This window comes from Cheilinus undulatus, linkage group 19, assembly GCF_018320785.1.
Source record: "Cheilinus undulatus linkage group 19, ASM1832078v1, whole genome shotgun sequence".
In the NCBI taxonomy this organism is placed as follows: domain Eukaryota; kingdom Metazoa; phylum Chordata; class Actinopteri; order Labriformes; family Labridae; genus Cheilinus; species Cheilinus undulatus.
This window is the reverse complement of record NC_054883.1, coordinates 25,449,558-25,469,406: the sequence shown is the minus strand read 5'-3', so window position 1 is coordinate 25,469,406 and position 19,849 is coordinate 25,449,558. Positions and strand designations below refer to the sequence as shown.

Here is a 19,849-nt window from a genome sequence, read left to right as displayed (position 1 = left end):
ATGAGGACTGATGTGTTACTGCTGACTACCTTCTGTTTACCCCGTTTCAGGTTCAGTGCTACGAATAAGTAGGCTTGTCAGGTGATTGTGGGTGTGTATTTTCTTTGGTGTGGCTCTGCTCCTGAACTTCAGTTAATACATGAACTACATATCTGCAGACTCAAGGTCTTCACACACTGGGCCCATTATTTTCAGATGTTTTTTTTCTGGATCTGCCCGCGTACATGGGGAGCGCCTTTAACCACTAGGCAACCTGCTCCCCAAGAACCCTGCACATTTTTAACAAAAAACAAAGGGCTGCCCCGTTTCTATTTATACCAATTTGAGTCCTTGCAGCCTTCTGCACTCAATCAATTTCCAAGAGCCCTTAAGGGTTCAGGGTTTAGGAAGGGGACTGAAGTACAGCCATTGACTCAGAGAGGTTCTCACTGTGGGGAGCAACTAGAATGCACATGGATGATGCAGTAAACATGTTGGAAGAGGACTTTCTGGTTCTTTCAGTTATAGTCATGTATAGTCACTAAAGTTGGCCAACATTGACTGGTGTAAATGTTCAAGATTAAAGTATGTAAAAGAAATGTAGAAGAACCTGTAGCGTTATGAAAATACTTTAAAAAATGCTGTTTTGAGCCAGATTCAAACAGAATTTTTAAGTGTAGGAAAGTTTCCACAGTGTAGTTTAACCTCAAACTGGGGCTGCTGGCAGCACTGGACAGACCCTGGCACCTTCGTGCAGCTCAGGGTTTAGTGCATGTTGGGTGTGTCTCTGACCTGTTTTGTCCATCACAGCCAACATGAAATGTGAGCACACAGTGTAACAGACTAAAGCATGCAAAAAAAAAAAAAAAAAAAAATTTCCTGGTCTGAACAAAGGTAAAAAAAAGCTGTATTTCCAGTTATGACACTGAGTCAGTTTGCAGTCACACCTTATAGCTAAGCTTAAGGTCTGCATAACAAGGGCTAGCTCCTTATTAGGTGAGATATTATGAACAGCATGCTGTGTCTTGTTCATTCTCATTTGAAACCTTACTGCTTATACTGATTTAAAACACAAGTCAACTCATTTTTTATGAGTTTTACAATTTATGAAACTTAAAATTATTGTGTAAATAAAATTGAGTCGATATAACTTAATATGGTTCAAAGGAACTGTGCTAAACAACTTGTTTATTTGAGTCGGGAAAACTTTTTTTTCTCATTTTTAAATGTAAGAATAATTTCAGTCTGCTCTTTTAACAACAAAGTTTGAACTATGTGGCATTTTTCTGTTCTCCATATTTCACTGTTAATTGGTCACTGAAAAAAAATCCTGTCTCTACTTAACAATATGATGTACATTTTTGTATGCATCTTTTTTAAGTACTTCCAACTCAAGCAGTTATTAAGTAAACCTGACAAAGCTTTAATTGTCACATACTAAAGTTGAACCAACTTAATTCTACTTCAAATTAGTGGTGGGCGTATCGATCCTAAAGTATCAATATATCGATATTTCCAAAGTACTCATTTGGTATCGAGTACTTTTTAAAAGTATCGATATAAAATGAGTACTTTAAAAAAATGTCTAACCATGCACCCCATTTGTTTGTTTGCAGTCGCTCTCGTCTGTCTGTTATGCCAAAAGTCTGCTGCTGCACTGTTTTCCGTATCACGTGACTTTGGCGACCAATCAGATAGAGCAAACGCGCACATACACACTCAACGCACGCACACACGGTTATTCAGAGTCCTCATGTCTGTATCACACTGGAGAGAATGGCACAAATAAACTGCTGCAGCTTTGTGAAATAATTTTCCACAAAAATGCAAGGGTGAGTCAGCATTTCCAGTATGTAATAAGTTTTTATTTCAAAGTTATGAAAAACTGATGAATGAAGAGGATGTTAGAGCCATGTCTAATCTGCACCGCTCACTTTCCGATGAAAGACATTGATGTTGTTTTTCACTGAGCCAAAGCCACAGCTAGTGCTGTTGGTCATAAAAACCAGGAAAGAAAGAAGTTCTGTAGCTGACTCTGATGCATTTGCAATTCATTTTAATTGAGAGTGTTCTAAATCTGTTCCTCTTTATTACTGTTTACTAGTTTTTCTCCTATAATTTGACTGCGTTTTCCAAAGTTTAGAACGTTTTTTGCAGCATTTTCTCAAACCACACATTGAATAGTCCACAGATTAATTAACTCATTTAAACAGTCTAATCATTAGGTACAGTGGGAAAACAAAAAAGATAAAATCAAGTACCATATTACAAAAACTATGTAAGTTAAAATCCTGCTTTGAAAAATGTTTTATCCCAAATACTTAGTTGATAGTTAAAGACAACTCGGAAAAGAATTAGTTCAATTTATTAAGACTGATAAATAAATGATAGATTATGTTTTTTGAGTCTTTATTGGCCTTATTCATATCAATCGAGTATCGGTATCGGTGTTACTGGTCCTGTATTTACTTGGTATCGGATCGATATTAAATTTTGCAGTACCACCACTACTTCAAATGTTGTGATCATATTCAGTGAAAATTGATTTTAAGTTATTTTAATTTCTTTGTTTTATGTGTATCCTAAGTAATAGGATGATAGGTAATAATATGCATTGACCTTTTGTATTGTAGACTTTCTTCACTTATGTCAGAATAAAGAGCACAGAGCAATGTTATGGTTGAACCGTTTGTCTGAAAACACTCCTGTCTATCAATCTCTATCTTTGGGCTGGTCGGTTCAGACATTTTGGCTCCAGAGACGACAGCCTTCATCAGATATTCTTTCACTTTACTCTGGAATGAAGACTTAAGAGTTGCATGTTTGTTTCCTTACGGTTATCTTTGTGCAGCTTATTGACTTGAGTTGAATCAACTGAATTACATTGTTTGTTGCCAGTAACACAATTCTTTTTAAAACTCACTAGTGTGGCTACAGATATTTGTGCTTTTCATCGATTACGTTTCTGTTGTGAGCAGATTCTACAGAGAATGTATAATAAATATGAATCCTAATCCAATAAAATCTAAAAGGATGCAGTAAATTCATGGTCAGTAATTCCATATCACGACGTACTGATTCTTGAAAGATTAGCAAAAAAGGGAAAGAACTTAAACTTACATTACATCTAGGATCTACAGGGAGAACGTGCAAACTGCCCTGACCAGGAACCTTCTTGCTGTGAGCATTAAAGCTGTGTTTTGACTTAATTAGTGCACACACTTTATTGTGGCCCAATGCATCACACAGCAGGTTGGTTGTGTGATGCTGGCTATGCAGAGACATGCCCATATTCATCATGTTTATGCATCATCGGTGACTACAGCTGCCAAATAAGCAATTAAATTGAAATTGAATCAAATTGAGTTTTAGTCATTTTCTTACTGGTTTGCTGGTACCTGCTGGGGCCAAAAGAGGAAATAAAATCTTATTTCTCTTTGAAGTACTGCTGTCAACCACTGTCAAAGTTCATGACTCCTCATGCGTGTTCACAGAGCAACAGGAGCTTAAAAACGAATCATGGCGAGGGAGTAGGCCAACCATTCAGGGTAGAAAAGTCAGAGGTGGGTAGGCAAAGTGCGTCTGTATTCAAACAGGAAGTTAATCTCCCTTAGTAAAAGACAAGACAAAGAAAAGTGGGCAAGATATTTCACCCTCATAAGACTAAAACTTCAGTTGTCTATTTACTGTTTTAAATGGACAGAGTTGTCACTTAAAAAAAAGAATATGAAATGAGAAAGGAGGCCACAGAGGTGGAGCTCACTGCAAATGCTGAGTGTGGGGGGTCTGCAGCTGGAGAATGCAACTTTTAGCAGCCTCCATAACAGCCCACGTCCCGTTTCAGTAGTTAAAGTTAGGAATTTCTCTGTGTTTGATAACTTTAGGAAATATTTAAGATGCTGTTAGCCCTTACTCATAAAATCATATAACATAGGAATGGTCATATTTTCTCTTATTATAGATGTTTCTGTGAAAAAACCCTCCATATTGTATCTTTACAGTTCAGAGAAATATGACCTGACAGGCTGGTCAGGTGGAAAAGATTTTACAAAGAGATTTCTATAGACCTCCGCCTACAACGTACAGTCATATGTAGTGTTTGCACAAGCCAGCCCCACCTCCTCATGAATTTTTCACCATTGTTTCTGATGTTAATGACCAGCAACATGACACACTTTCCAGGGGGGACTTACTCATCTATGTTTGGGGCCATACTGATGTCAGTGGTCTATGGTTAAAGGTTTGAAGAGAACCAAACATTTTTGTTAAGATTATCTGTGCTTTTATGCCTTTAAGGGCAAGAGGGTCAGAAAATAAGGGGGGTGGGGGGTTATGCAGGGAAGGAGCCAACTGCCAGGCTGTCTGCCCAGTGAAGGCTCGGTTATGGAAAATATCATAATCACCAGTGTTTTGACAATTATTGAGATCAGGATTATTAAACATGATTATCAACATTTGGAACACTTTGAAAAACAAGCAATAATTGAAGATTATAAACTAAATTCATATCTTAATAATCAGATCTATTAGAATAATAAATCAAATAAGAAACAAGCACAACACAGCATGCGCACTGTGACTTGCTTATATTTGCTGGATTTGAAGACCATTACCAGCCTCTCCCACAACAGGTGTGTCAAATCCCGCCCACAACCCGCATTGATTCTGACAATCCATGTGAAATATTCAGAATATGTTCACTTAATCACCATCCTGATTAAGTTTCCTCTCTGAAAGAAGGAAATCCTCAGAAAACAACCTCATCATATGTGTATCGGTGCCACACATGGGAGTATCAGACTGGTTTAACTCCTGGTTATGGCTTAGTAATAGTATTGTCAAAGTAATATTCACTCATCTTGTTTACACATCATTATCATTATTTTTTTTTAAGTCCTACAGAGGTGGAATTGTTTCCTGATCTCTGGAAAGTTTGTGCATCATAAAAACTGCAGCACACTTCCAATCATTCTCACAACAGTAGGCTAATCTTTACTCTATTTATGCTGTGCTGTTAGCATCCTCATCATTAGATGCTTAATGCAATAGGCCAATTTGCATGGAAAGGGTATTCTTCCACAAAAAACTGCATAATGGCTCAGTGTCTCTGTGCAACAATTTGCATGTGCAGTGATAGGCCTACAACACAATAAGGGGATCGTTAAAGCTTTGCCTTTTGACTTATTTACAACGTTTTAGTGCTCACACTTCATTGTGGAGCTTTAACAAAGCACACCTGCAGTGTGATGCTGGCTATGTGGAGACAAATCCATATTCAAACATGTTTACACAGCACCAGCATCTACAGCTGACAAAACAGCAATGTAACCACGAAATCTCAGAATAATTCTAACACCAACATGTGACACATCTCCTGTATTACACTGCGTGGAAACATGCTTCAAAGAGAGCGTACTGTGATTGGGGTTTCGCAGAGCAGGTGTTTCATCTCATCCAATACGTTACCTTGTGGTAGTATTAGATAGAGTCCAATTGTTTCCTGTTACTCTTACGAGTTGATAGCAAGTGGAATGCATTCAACTCAGGTGTGATGTCATTCCCAGATCCAACATCTGACTTCCGAGGTAAATGGAATGCAGCAGAAGTCCCTGAATGATGCGCAACATTTTATATTTCTTCATGGCACTAGTTTCAAACTAGTACACCAAAGAAGTATTCTAAGACGGATCAAGGACAATTGGAGCAACGGTACAGCTACAAATCAACACAGACAGACCGCCAAAAAAATAAGATAAAATAATATATATATATATATATATATATATATATATATATATATATGCATGCGTGTGTGTGTGTGTGTGTATGTGTGTGTATGTGTGTGGGTGGGTGGGTGGATGTACTGTATATAATCTACTATTGTATCTTTATATGCTTGATAGTAGAATTAATGAATCATGAGGATAAAGCATTTAAAGTTTCAGCAGTGAAACTGTTCTGCATTGAAGCCGCTGTACAGAGCTTCAAACATGAACTCAGCCTTTGTGGAAGTTGAATCTTGTGATTCATAATGAAAAGAAATATTTTTTTTCTTGGAAGCTTCTAGTTTTTAATGCTCTTAAATGTTCTGATGTTTTTCTATTTTTTGATATTGTTAGTTTTTATATGAAGTAAAGAATGCATGCGTATTTATCCATTATGCTGTAAACTCTCATCAAACTGAGTTTCATGTTTGACTTCCAGCAGGGCTGAAGCTGCCTCACATTGTGCTGTATGTGCTGCTCGTCACAGTGTCATGCCCATTCACACAGAAGCCGGTCCGTTGATGAATTATTGACAGTTAGGAGGAACACATCATCACCCTGAAAGGAACTGCAGCATCATATGACTCAAAGAGAGCGAGAGAAGGCAGGATAGAGAACAGGATAGAGGATGAAACAAAACCATCACCATGGAGGGGCGACTATATGAGGAAAATGACAGTGCCAGGACTTCCCTGGAGGTTCCACGAGTGAAAAACAGTGGTACCAAATGGAGCCTTTATATGTGGAACTGATGTGTTTAGAGTGAGTGTGTAAAAGGTCAGAGTGCTGATTGATAACACAATCACCATCACTGCTTTTCTCTTTTTAATGTGCATGTGTGCATGTTTTATTTATTTATGAATGTTTTAACAGATCCACTCCAATCACGTCATCTCACACACTGTCAGGAACCACCCCCACCCCCCCCAAAACTCTCTCCCATCCTCCTTACTGCCCAGCCCCCTCTTTTCATTGGTTGACCTAGTGGAGTTACTATGGGAACCACTATGGAGAAGCTGCCATGCAGACTGTGGGGTACAGGTTTTGAATGAGGGCTCCATCACACAGGCCCACACACACACACATATACACACACACAAGGAAACCCTACCTACCACAGTGATGTAGTTTTTAAATATTCTCTTCTTATTAACATTATAGACCACCTCAGTAAGTGCTTCCTCGGTTTTCTTGAAGTCCCTTCAGCTTGATTGTTTCTGTAGCACTCTAGGTTAAACAGAAAGTTAGCAGAAATATCTAGACTAATTACAACAGTATGATTCTTAAGCTTTTAAGGGCTACCTCGGGGTCTCCTTCCTGTTGGGCATGCCTGGAAGACCAGGAGGCATCCTGATTAGATGCCAGAACCACCTCAACTGGCTCCTTTTGGGGTGAAGGTGCAGTAACTCTATACTTCGAGGTCCCTCCAGATCAAGTCCAAGTCCTCACCCTATCTCTGAGACTGAGCCCAGACACCCTCCCGAGGAATCTCATTTTAACCACTTCAACCACAATCTCATTCTTTCAGTCATCCCCAAAAGTTCCTGTGACTAGGTGAGGGCTGGAACGAAGATCGACCGGTATCTCTCTCTTCACCATGACGGTACGGTTCTGCAAGACTGCTGATACTGCACTAATCTGCCTGTCAATCTCGTGCTCTGTTCAACACCTCGAGATACAAAAGGCACAAACATTTTCTTTGCCCAAGCCTGCCCACAGAATTGCATGTACCCCTGACAAACCCAAAGAATGGGCCCTGCCCAGTTGTGAGTTATTGATGATGTCAGTGATTGTGTGCTGAAACAGTAGCATTGGTGCTAGCAGTTCCTGGCTAACAGGTCCCTCATTTTGGAACTGAAAAATATGTCAAGCTGTTATGTTTTCTTTTGCTGCTTTTCACATTTAATTTCCCCTTTTTTGCCCCTCTCTGACTCTGCTTTTTACTTCTTTTTACTACTCTTAATCAATTTTTGCCACTTAAAAAAACTTTATGCCACACTTGTGCCATTTATCCCATTTTTTTACTATTTATTTTTCCACTTGAACACTTTTTTGCCCTGTTTTGCTGCTTTTGACCAATTCTCCTCTGCTTTTTGCCCTATTTTGGCACATCTATCCTATTTTTCCCTCTTCTTTTTGCAACTTGAGGTGGTTTTTGCCACTTCTTTGTGCCGCTTCAGCCACTTTTATCTCAATTTTGCCACTTTTCACCCAGTTTTGGCTCCTTTTTGTGCATTTTTTCCTCTTTTTGCCATTTTTTCTACTGTGAACCCATTTTTGCACATTTTTTTGGCAATCTTTTGCCCATTTTTGCCACTTCTTTGTGCCTCTTGTGCCACTTTTAATCCATTTTGTCACTATGTACAGTTTTTGTTCTTCATTTTGCCCTTTTTACCACATTTAAGACATTTTTAGTCCTTTGTTGGCCACTTTTAGTGCATTTTTGCCACTTACTTTTGTTGTTTTGCCACTTTCACATTTATTGAATTCTTTTCCATTAAAGTAGTCTCAGAATCTTCTTTATTTTCTTGAATCCTGATGTTCATGCATATCATGGCTTAGCTCTGAATTCCATCGTAACTTTCCTGATCATTTAGTTCAGCGTGCCATTCCACATTTTTAACAGCACCAATAAAAAGTCAGTTCTGTTTTAAGAAAGGAGGTTTACATTTTGTAAAGAGCTTATTGTATTACAGCATATATAAATGATGCTTTGAGATTGGTTAATTCAGGTTAAAAATAGAATATGGTTATCACATCTCGACTTTGCTAGCCTCCTTGGGCCTGGTTGGGCCCCAGAAGGTTCTCCCCTTTATCCCCACTTCTAGGCGGCCTTGTCTCCTCCAAGAGAAGCTTACAGTGTGGCTCTCTGTTCTTGTTCTGATAAAGAAATGTGCCCCAGTTTTGAAAAAAATAAACACTTGCTTCACCCACAGCAGCCATTGCTATAGACCTCCATTATAACTATACCCCACCCATAGCTATTGCCTCATTCTCCTTAAATGACACCAACTGGTCGGGTCGGTTCTCAGACTGGACACAGTCATTTCAGAATGAAGCTTTGTAAGATGGATTTTGCCTAATGACAGACATGGAATCTGGACAATCCATCTGTTTTGAAAGGTCACGGCTGTATTCAATATCTCTGAGCAACTCTGCTAATCTGAATATTTATATTGTTTTTGTTGCCATGAAACTAAATTTCTACAAACCATTACAACTGTTACTTTTGTGCTTGTTTTTTAACTTAAGCCAATAAGCTGCTTGATTTAAGGCACTGAGGTCAGATGAGCTCTGACAAACACACAGGCTAGATCTTTTATAACATTTTGCTGGCATTTCCTCCACTCTCCCTTCCAAGTTCTCCTCAAATGTTTACAAGAACTTTGTTGTCTAACACGCAGGCTGAATAAATCCACCCTGTCATGGTCCTCTATTAGATTATGCAGCAAAACAAATATGCATACATGCACACAATGAGGATGAGTGTCCACATCCAGAACACAGCAGCAGCAGCAGCAGATTAATGATGAGATCAGTCGCCACAAGCGCGTGTGCAGCAGCGTGCACCATTCTCCCTGTCAGCATTGCTAGCTTTGATCTGGTGGGCTGGTAGGAGAGTGTGTTATGGTCTTACGTAAGGCTTTTACATAAACCTCAGCATGCAGAAAGAGAGCTGTGTGGGGAGGGTGGTGGTGGTGGTGGTGGTGGGGGGGGGGGGGTTGCTGCACCATTACAAAGTGGATTCGCACTGCACCAAATCCTCCTTCTACAACACATGCATGCTCATGCACACCACAGCAACATATAAGCTCTCTGTAGCAACATGTGTTTCTCTGAAAACAACAGAAACCTGCCTTTCCTCTACTTTCAGCTCACACAAGCCTCCATTTCCACGTGCATCAGCTCTGCATCAGCCTTTGTCATCATATCGGCTCTCTATTTCCACGTGTTGTTTCCCATGAGAGGCCAACGGTAGACAAACACATCCATCTGGCTTCCATCTAACAAATCAATACAATATATTGATAAGCTATTACTTCTGAGCCGAGCAGACCCCTCTGCCAACACTCCACGTCAACAGAAGCCTCCCTTTTTCTCCACATCTCTCCCACTCCCACCAGCTCCACGAGGATTTAAGCCACTGGGATGTGGGGTAGAGAAAATGGAGCCGCTCTATCTCTTGTTGCTCTAATTAAACAAGTAAACCCGCTGTCTGATCTTGTATGTATGGATGCTGTGTAAATGTGGTTTACAAAGACTCAGAGCTCTTCTGTCAGCGCAAACACAGTTTTATTCATTAAATATGAAAAGTGGAAAGACCTCACACTGTGAACAGACGGTAACAAAAACAAGGAAATATCATGTGCTTTCCATTGCAGCAGATGATTCAATAAAGGCCCAAATGAAGAGAAGAGAGAAGTATCAGTCTGGACAAGGGAAAGAAAAAACAGAGCCAGAGGGGATATGAACTATTCTCCATGCTGAACCCAAAGGTTCATACTTTGACACGTGGACCACAGGCTCCATTCAGACACATCCATGTGGCATATATGTGCCTAAGGAATCTTCTCATCTCAAATCTGTTAAAATAAGATGTCAGATTAAAACTCTGTTAGGGTTCAGTAGGGGTGTGCATTTCAAAGAACATTCAAATTTCCAGCAAGCGGACCAGGGTGTACAGTACATCTGTGTTCATTAGCTTGATGCTAACACATAGCATGGGCATTGCCAATTAACAGGCAAACAGATTTAGCATTGCTTTGCACTTATTTTAATTAAAGAAACATACATTTCAGTTATCAGTTATCAGGAGACCAGTTTGTAGAACAGAGTTTTTGTGAGATTTCATGTCCGTGGAATCTCCACTGTAATGTTACTACAGGCAGCAGTGATGTGATCTCCTAGTCTGGATGAATAATGTGTGTTCAGGGGACTATGACATAAAACAATCAGTTGTAACTGCTCCTATAGCTGTGTTTGGTAGATTAGTTCTTTGTTGTAACAGTGCGTCTTGGCAATAAATCTTATACCATTTGGAAGCCTGTTTATTCCCCTTTTAAATGGAGCCACATTTGTAAGGAACATGCATTTGTGGGATGAGCAGCAGAGCTGAGTATGCGAGTAGTGCCAAGGAAATATTTGCCTAGTCTCTGCCAGTGCTAAACAGCTTATTCTGCTGTTGCTATTGTTTTGAGCTTCTGGTACCCCCAGCTGCTGACAATCAGGTGCCTTATTGTCATCATTTGAGGTAATCTTAATACAGATAGATGGAGATTAGATTCTGCAACCGGTGGTAATCCCATATCTCCACAGTCTGGGACTGAACTCTATCCTCCAAGGTGATGTAGCTGGCCCCCACAGAGCAGGGTTTATCAGAGACTACCTTCAGAATTTAGGAGGAGAGAGGATGGAATGACCTGCCAGCAGTCCGGATCTCCACCTCATTGAACACTTGTGGGATCAGCTTGGGCGTGCTCTTGGTGCCAGAGTAACCAACATAACCACATTGGCTGACTGGTGACAAATGCTGGTTGAAGAATGGGATGCCATCCTACAGCAGTGTGTGACCAGGCTGGTGACCAGCATGAGGAGGAGGTGCCAGGCTGTTGTGGCTGTGTATGGTTCTTCCACACGCTACTGAGGCTCCTGTTTGTTAAATGATGAAATTGTTAAATTGCCAATATGTCTTGTTTTTTCAGACTTCAATCATCCACCAAACAAGAGTCAATGGTAGGGTAAGCCGTTTGGGATTGGCAGATAAGACTTTGAACATTTTTCATGGGTGCCACCCACATACTCAGCTCTGCTGCTCATCCCACAAATGCATGCTCCTTACAAATGTGGCTCAATTTAAAAGGGAAATAAACAGGCTTTCCAATGATATAAGTGCTAGGATTAGATTGTTCCCAGATCTCTGGGAAAACCATTTTTAAAAACCTGATATTTAAAGTGAAGGAACAGTCACATTAAACCATCTAATTTCTTTTAAGTAATAACTGTTAATCCTTTGTCTATCCCAATCCCCTACAAAAGAAAATGTATATTCTGGACTCTTTTGGCAGCTGTTTTGGTCAACAATCATTAGACCATTGTCATTATTATCAGAAATAGGTTCTACTTCTGGACTGTTTCCCATTTCAATCACCCGGAAAAGGCCCTGTAAACCCATTCCTTTCCATGTTATCCACCTTTTGTCCAACATTTATCAGGATCAGAGTATAACAGGAATAAATCATAAGGGAATTGTGTTGGCAGAGAAAACATCACCACATGAGCATGTCTCCCCAAATGACCTTTGACCTAACAGCTAAAAAAGAGAGAAAATGTGGTTTACCGGTGGACCATGCCCTGTCTTTCACTGTACCATGGGGGTAAAAATCTGAACCTGGAGCGGTACTGTGGATCAATCATCATGAACTAGAGCAGCCCTCATGCCACTGATATCCTCGTGGTTTGAAAAACTTGCATCATCTCGTATGTCGCGCTCTTTGAAAAGCACTCTCTTTAACTGAAGGGTAGGGAACACTCTGCTCCCTCTAACTTGTCCCACTGATTCCCTGACAAAGGCCTTTTAAGACTGCCATACACCCACTCATTCTTTAAACAAGTGGTGCTTTGCAGTGCTGCAACACTGTGCAGCAGTTAGTCTTCATTTTTTCAGAGCTACGGGGGACTCGGGAAACAGAAAACTCCCCCACAAACAGGGGACAAAGAAGGAACAGACAGGCAAATAAAAGCTGACCAATGATCTACATAGTGTCAGGCTACATTCAGATTTGCACACAGCTCTGGTTCCTTAAAACAAGAGTCTATTAGTACAGTGATTCTCAACTGGTCTCGCCTCAGGATCATCCAACACCTTCTTAATGAGAAACCAGATCGTATGATTTCAATAATCAAATGTATTCAATAAAAAAAAGTTAAAGTTTGGACTTTAGATGGAGCAAAATATGACAAAATGAAACCTGTGCCCAAAACTGCATACTGTGTAGTATTTCATTCCACTGAAATAAACAGGCCTTTATCTCTGCAACATGTGATGTCATCATTTAGGTATTTCCAGTCCAAGCTTCAGTGGCTAAGCAAAAAGCTAGCTAGCTCACCAACAATAAATAAGCTCATTATGTATACAGCTATGTAATATTTGAGTGTTATTTGGCAGTATTTAACCCTCCAGACCCTGCTGGATCCCAAGCAGTAGCTCATGCTTTCTTTACAATATCTCAGCAACCACAAGACGGATATCTGTAAAGTAAATTGTGATCCAAAGCTCACCTTTTTGCTGATTGACAGACGTCTCCTGGCACTTTTATCCCCTCTAGAACATTTTTTATCCAGTCGCAAAGCACAGTAATTATTCAGAGCTCTGATACTCCAAATCCACATCACTAAATCAGTGATAATGTGACTATTTATTACATTTCTTCTAAGGAAAATTTAGCAGTCTTGCTATTAGGCAAGAGAACAACTTCCGGCCTGCCTGTCAGCCAATCCTGATTCTCCAATTACTTCTTTAATTTGTGGCAACAACCAATCAGGGCCAGCCAAAGATCAACAAGAGTCAAGATAGTTATCCTTCAGTTTGGAAAGGTAAGAGAAAATCATCCTCAATGGTCCAGAAATTAAAAAAAAAAATAGATGTCTGTGACTTGATTGTATTTAAAAACGTTCAGATTTCATATGCATTTTACATCAAAAATACCAAAAAAACAGCAAAAACATGCTTTGGGTTCAAACATATTACAGTTTAGTAACCTAAAATTAAAGCCACTGATTAGCTGGCCAGCTTCACTATTACAGTCTGAAAGCTGCCGTGCATTATGGGGCAGTTCAGTGCAACAATGTTTTTCATTCTTAAATTTCTAGCCAATCTAGTAAACATCTGAAAATGTATCAAGTGCATAAAATCTAATCGTATAAATCTGAAACTTCCTCCATTTTGTGTGAATATTGAAACAGTATACAGTTTTGGGGACAGCCAAAGACATAATAATGTGTAGATTTTGTTTGGTTTTCTTGAGATTTTGATAAATTTACGCAATTTAACTGGAAAACTAATTTTTCTTTCCCAAGAAAGCAAGTAAGATCACTGAAGAGGCTGAGAAAACAGTTTTTTTTCTCTTTATCAGAGTAAAACACTGTAATATCAGCTGCATGTCCACTTAGGGCTTCCATCCATGGATGGTAGACTTTCCTCCCACAGTTTTTTTTTTTCAGGCACAAATCCACTCTGAAATAAAGCTCTGCGACCTACTTTTAAGTCCTGACCCGTCAGTTGAGAATCACTGTATCAGAAAGAGCCAAAAGAAAATGGTGATCTAGTTAATTCCATGACTCATAAGTCTTCGACTTATCTCATACCCTGAATGAATTTTCTTGTCTTTTTTTTTGGGTCACAGCCTATTTATAAAAAGAAAAAAACACTTCTAGGCATATTGTGGCTCAGTAACACTGACTGACAGCCTCCTTGTTATCACATCATCGTATAGGGCATGTTCAGAACACAAAGCAGAGTCAAAGAAGCTGGTGTGTGATCACAGTTTCAGATCTGTGCAGAATGATTTAGGAAAGGGGAGCCCATAAAAACAGTATGAAACCCATGAAGAAGAAAGTACTATTTAGAAAAACGTTTGTGCATGTGTCATCGGAGAAGAAAACATCCAGTGTGTAGCTACAAAGAAGGTGCCAAAGGTTGAACAGTGTGTGGAACTATATCATTCAGCATTACATGATGTTCCCTGACCTTTGTGCCTATGTGGCACTGCATGCAGAGGGATAGAAACTGCTTGTGTACAGTGATTGTGTTGTATTTTGTATGCAAGTGTTGCTTTTGTCTGTGACCCTGTTTACACCTTGCATTAACATCTGTTTGTGTAATAGGATACCAACTGGTAATCCTTAATGCTATGTGAGAGTGCACCTCAGTGCCCACAGAAGACAATCTGATCTCCAACAGCTCAGCCTGCATATGTAGGTTTGAGCCAACATCCGGATTGGTTTGGTGATGTAGACTAGGACTGGGCGGTATCTGTTTATAATACCATCAAACCTTCTCCAAATTTAAGCGAGATACATGGTATTAAAATCATATGTTCAAAAACTAATTGTGCAAGCATTGCAAGCATGCCCAAGCAAGCGGTGAGTTTTCCCTTTACAAAAACTTGGATGCAGTCTCTTCTTCCCCTCCTTAAGAGGAAATATGAAAATAATATGCCACAACTATTATTGGACAGGATCTGGAAATGTGAAATAATGTCCTGGCGTGCTTTTTTTTTTGTCATTGCACATCAATTGCGAGCTCCATCCGTTAAAGTGAATCCATCCTCTTAGTAAGGGAAGCTTACAGTAATGGACTATTGTTGAGCCTAAATAACCAAGTACAGATTAAGTGAGTCTGCATTTCACATCAAAAAGAGCAAAGACACATCTAAAGGTTTCTAAAAACCATTGAAAGAGGATCTGGCTGCAGACCTCTATGGTGGGGCGTTTTGAGCACATCTGTTGTAGGCCTCTACAACAGGGCAATTTCAACCAGGGGGCAGGGAGTGACATGCATTACCCAAGCCAGAACCATAATGACATTCTCAATGATGATTATTTTCTATCAGAGGTTACAGTAAGAGTCTATGTTTTGCAATAGCAGAATCATAATAACACAAACTAATTAAAAACAAAACCAGGGTAGTATTTCACTTCCTGCCCCACAATTGAGGTCACCCCACCGTAGAGGTCTGCAGTTTATTTGTGCCTGATGTTGCATGCAGCACTTATGATTATTAATAGCCTAAACTTTCTCATTTGTCATCACTGATGCACACACAGAGATAACAGCATGTTTTTAAACTCACAGTGCTGTGGATCACATTACAACCAGCAGTGCAGTGTAACAGTTTGGCTTTAAAGAGGACCATACAACGGTGCCTGCACCATGCCAGGTCTTGGCATGTATTTATCATAGTTTGCCAAATTGAGTTACGTTTCAGACCCAATTGACCTGGAGCCATTAACAAGATTTAACTGATCACTTTTGAGGTATCTTAACACTCATATATTGGTGCTACAGACACATACCTCTAAGGAAGATGTTATAAACGTGCACTCTTTACACAGCACCATCTTCTCTATGGTAATTAAAGCAATACTGTAAATATCATGGGGGACAGTGCCTCATTTTACCACCCATTCCTAGTTTAGACGCTACATGTACCGATTAAAGACCACCCTATCAATGGCATCATCTGAGGTAGTCCACCAGTGAGTCAAAAGCATGACTATTTCCATCCATCCAGCCTTGCTGGTAATGTGTTGTCTTGGACTGAGCTGTCATTTCAATCTAGCCAGCATTCAACAAGATTGCATGGCACATTCTGGACAAAATGAGGGAGAAAAGCTGTTTAAAAGAGGCCCTGCTAGCCTCTTAAGTTCGCCCCCATTCATTAGTAATCCCAGTGGATTTACTGCACGCTAGCATCCCTAGCAACAAGCTCCTCCACTCCTCAATTCAGGACAAGTGACCAGCGAGGCTGGACAGGTGTAACCACGGTAAGCCTGAGAGCCACAGATATTATGTTTGGCCTGTTATTTGCATAAGAGGCTGTCAACTGAGTTCTGAGCATAGCTCGTCACTGGTTAGTCAAATTCATCTTGGATGTTAATGCAAACGTAAACAGGGTCTGTGTCTAGTGAAGCATCAGTGCAAAGGATCCCTCCTGGTTGGATATTGCAATAGTTTTGTAGGTTTCCATTGGTCATTCAATAGTTGTAAATCCCAGAGATTGACATCCCATAGATGTACTTTGTGTGATGCCTTAGGTATTCATGAGATCCATTTGCAAAAGGCTTAACTTAAAATCCATTAATAATAAAATAACCTGGTCCATGAAGAAGAAATGTCCTTCAAAACAAAACCAAGAAAAAAGGATCATGTCAGATTTATCCACCTTTGAGGATGCAAATTTAGCAAGAAATGACAGTTTTCTTATTGTTTTAGAGCACACAGTTAAAAAATCAGAGTTTGGTCAGAAGACTGAAGCAAAAATTCACACAAACCAAACAAAAACAGGATGATTATTCCAGGTGTGGAGTTTTCAGGACTATAAGATGCTGTGAAATGATAACTAGGGTCGTTTTAATACTTTGGCTCTAAAATCAAAGGGTTAGGAGGTAACTTGTAACAGATTAGACAGAATGACAAACTCAGGGAGAACAAATCTTCGATTGGTTTAGGTCCTTTGGAGAAACTTCTGTGATGACACGTGGTATATTCCATAAGAAAAATGTAAAAGACAAAAAAGGTGCTCTGCTTCTTTTTCTTGCAGTGTGCAGTTATGAGCTGTCAAACTCTCAGCAGATTGGGAGTTTTATTCCAGGAAGGCAAAATTGTCCATGGATTGTCAAGAGTCAACTTCCAAAGTTCCAGTAAGAGCTGTGAAGTGATAACCCAGCTTTTTGGAGTCTCCTCGTGACTTTCTCAAGTGAACAAAACCACTTATTCTACTCCAGCCAAAACACCTAAGGAATGAGAGCTTTAAAGATTTGAGAGGAATTTATTGGCTGTTAACTCTACAGCTCCACATTTTTCTTGGTCTGGGAAAACTTTTGGCTCTGCGTAAACATCACTGAAGGGATGTCGACTTAAGTTTGTAAGTAAGTAGGAAAAACTACTTCCTGTTAGCTGGTCCCCTGTTTTGGCCACTGGGTTTGCCCCCAGACCGACGGACGGGCACCTTGGAAACGGGGATTCTGGTACGAGCTGGGGGTGGCGGTTCGGTCTTTGGTGGGGGGGATTCGGCCTCTAGAACCGAGGAGAGGGCTGACTGACTTGCAGAGTGGGGAGGAGAGGTTTGTCGGGTACTCACTGGGATCTTGGACTCCCGTGGAAGGCTTGTGCTTCCTTTCATGGACCTGAAAGAGGAAGAGGAGGAGGATGGGGGAATTGTTTGGTTAGTGGGGCTGAGTTTGTATTCAGTGGATGGAGAGGGAGTACTTTCCAGGCTTCCATCTCTGTCTTCGCCTTCCCCTTCCTCCTCAGGATCATTGTAGAGATCATACAAGTGGTCTCCAGAGCAACTGTCACGGGATAGTGCCATGTTCTGGTTACGCTGGAGCCCGCTCTCATCGGGTGTTGCTGTGGGTGTTGCTGAGGGTGTGTCCCAGTAGCCTTCATCACTGAGAGGCTCTTTATCACCTGGAGAGATGGGATGGCAGACATGTGCATGAGGGATTGGTGGTTTGGCTGCCCGGCCTCCTGCTCCACCAACTACTGGGATCTTACTGAGCCCAAGCGCCTTCTCATAGGGAAGCTTCCGGTCCACACTCCTTGAGGCAGTGGGAAGGTGGCTGCTTGAGATGGCACGAGGCGGATAAGTCGAAGTTGGGGTAGAAGAGGGAGGTTGATGGGATCGGGGCAAAGCCGGGGAGTTATCACCTGTGGAGGGAAGCATGTGCCAGAGCCCCTGCATATCTGCATCATCAACCCCCTCGGGGCTTGCCATTTCTTCCCCTCCACCCATGTAGGCTACCACCCCGCTACCCCCGGCTGGGTGCTGCTGCGGTGGAGGCGGTGCTCTGGCCCGGGCCGGGAGGGAGGAAGGCACTGAGCTTGGGCAAACAGAAAACATGGGCTGGGTCAGCTGTGAGGATAGAACAGTTTTCGAAGGGGAACCACGTGACGACACACCAACAGCTCTCCCAACACTTACACCCACACTCCCTCCTCCCCCACTGCTGCTGCTGCTGGTGCCACTTCCCCCATTCCCCGTTGGCCCCTCGTCCTCTGCATCAGCAATAATGTCCCCACAGCCTGTCAGAGAGTCGAAGCTTTTCAAAGAAGTGACATCAGTGAAGAGGAGGGAGCAGAGTCGCTCCACCGAAGGTTCTGAGGGTGGGTCACCTGTGCTGCAGCGGTCCAAAGGGGGAGTAGCAAGTGAGGGGGTGAGGCTGGATATTGATGCTTTGGCTTTCTGGATTGGAGGACGCAGGGGCGAGTCAGTGGGTGTGTAAGGAAAATGGGAGTCTGGCTCAGCAGACGTCCCTGGCATGGCAACACAGTGAGTAGGTGTCATTGTAACACTCGTAGTGGGAGTCTCAACAGTAGGTTCAGCCTCTGCATTCCCACAATCCTCTTGGTGATGATGCAGAGCCGGTTCAAGGGTTAGTGTTATATCCTTTACCTTTTCAGAGTCGGCAGTATCTCCATCCTTATTTCTCTTCCCCTCTGCCTCATCCCCTTCTCCTTCGTTTGTTTTTTCCGTTTTACGCCGCCATCGCATGCTGCTGAAAAAGCCCTTTAAGCCCCTCCCTCTTCTGACAAGCCCAGCCCCTCCATTTTCACTTGATCTGAAACTCCCACGCCGGAGTAGAGAAAAGAAACTCAATGATTTACTCAGAGATCTCACCGGTCCTGCCTCCAGACTGGGAAGCCCCTCCGTCCTGGCTCCATCAGCATCATTAGAGCTTGTTAGTCCATCGTGGGTTTTGCTTCTAACAAGCTCCACCGATGCTGCCGATCCGTTCCCATTCAGAGAGTTCCCATTGTCAGAATTCCCATTGCTGTTGGTAGCCCCTTTGTTCCTGAAGGAGAAGAAGCTGGCCATTCCAGAGCCGGTGCGACGTTTCCCGAAGAGTTTGAAGGCAGCTTTGTTGATCTTCCCTGTTGGCTGGGGGTCACACTGAGGGGCCACAGGCGGCTCCACACACTCCGACTGCACCTCCATTATCTAGCACTCTATCGCTCTCACTCTGTCGTCTCTCTCAGCCCTCCCCTCTCTCTCTCTGACCACACATGCACTCACCCTCTCTCTCTCTCTTTCGCTCGCTCGCTCTCCTCGCCGTGCTGTCTGCTGCTCTTTCACTCCCACTCTGACTCGCTCTAACGCCTGTCTGCTGGTTTTCTCTCTGCCTCCCTCTCTCCCCTCCCGTTATTTCTCTCTCTCTCTTTCTCTCAAACACACACACGCTGTGTGCTGCTCCTTTCTGTATCCATGGCAACTGGGAGGGATAAGCAGCTTTCGTCAACGTTGGCGGGGCGCCAGTGTCTGTCCTCCACTCCCTCCCCCATCCTCTTCCTCCTCTCTTCCTCCACCTTCGCTGTCACCAATGCA

General features: G+C 41.7%; 1 protein-coding gene across 1 annotated transcript; it reads right to left on the bottom strand.

Annotated features, from left to right (window-relative positions):
- Positions 1 to 10,029: 10,029 nt before the first annotated feature.
- On the bottom strand, positions 10,030 to 19,594 carry amer2 (APC membrane recruitment protein 2). Its single transcript, XM_041814465.1, has one exon. It carries the CDS (start codon positions 19,460 to 19,462, stop codon positions 17,408 to 17,410), a length of 2,055 nt encoding a protein of 684 aa, XP_041670399.1. The 5' UTR covers positions 19,463 to 19,594; the 3' UTR covers positions 10,030 to 17,407.
- Between the last annotated feature and the right edge of the window lie 255 nt (positions 19,595 to 19,849).

Excerpts from the sequence above, each read along its gene's own strand:
- amer2 (XM_041814465.1), bottom strand. The coding sequence starts at position 19,462 with ATGGAGGTGCAGTCGGAGTGTGTGGAGCCGCCTGTGGCCCCTCAGTGT.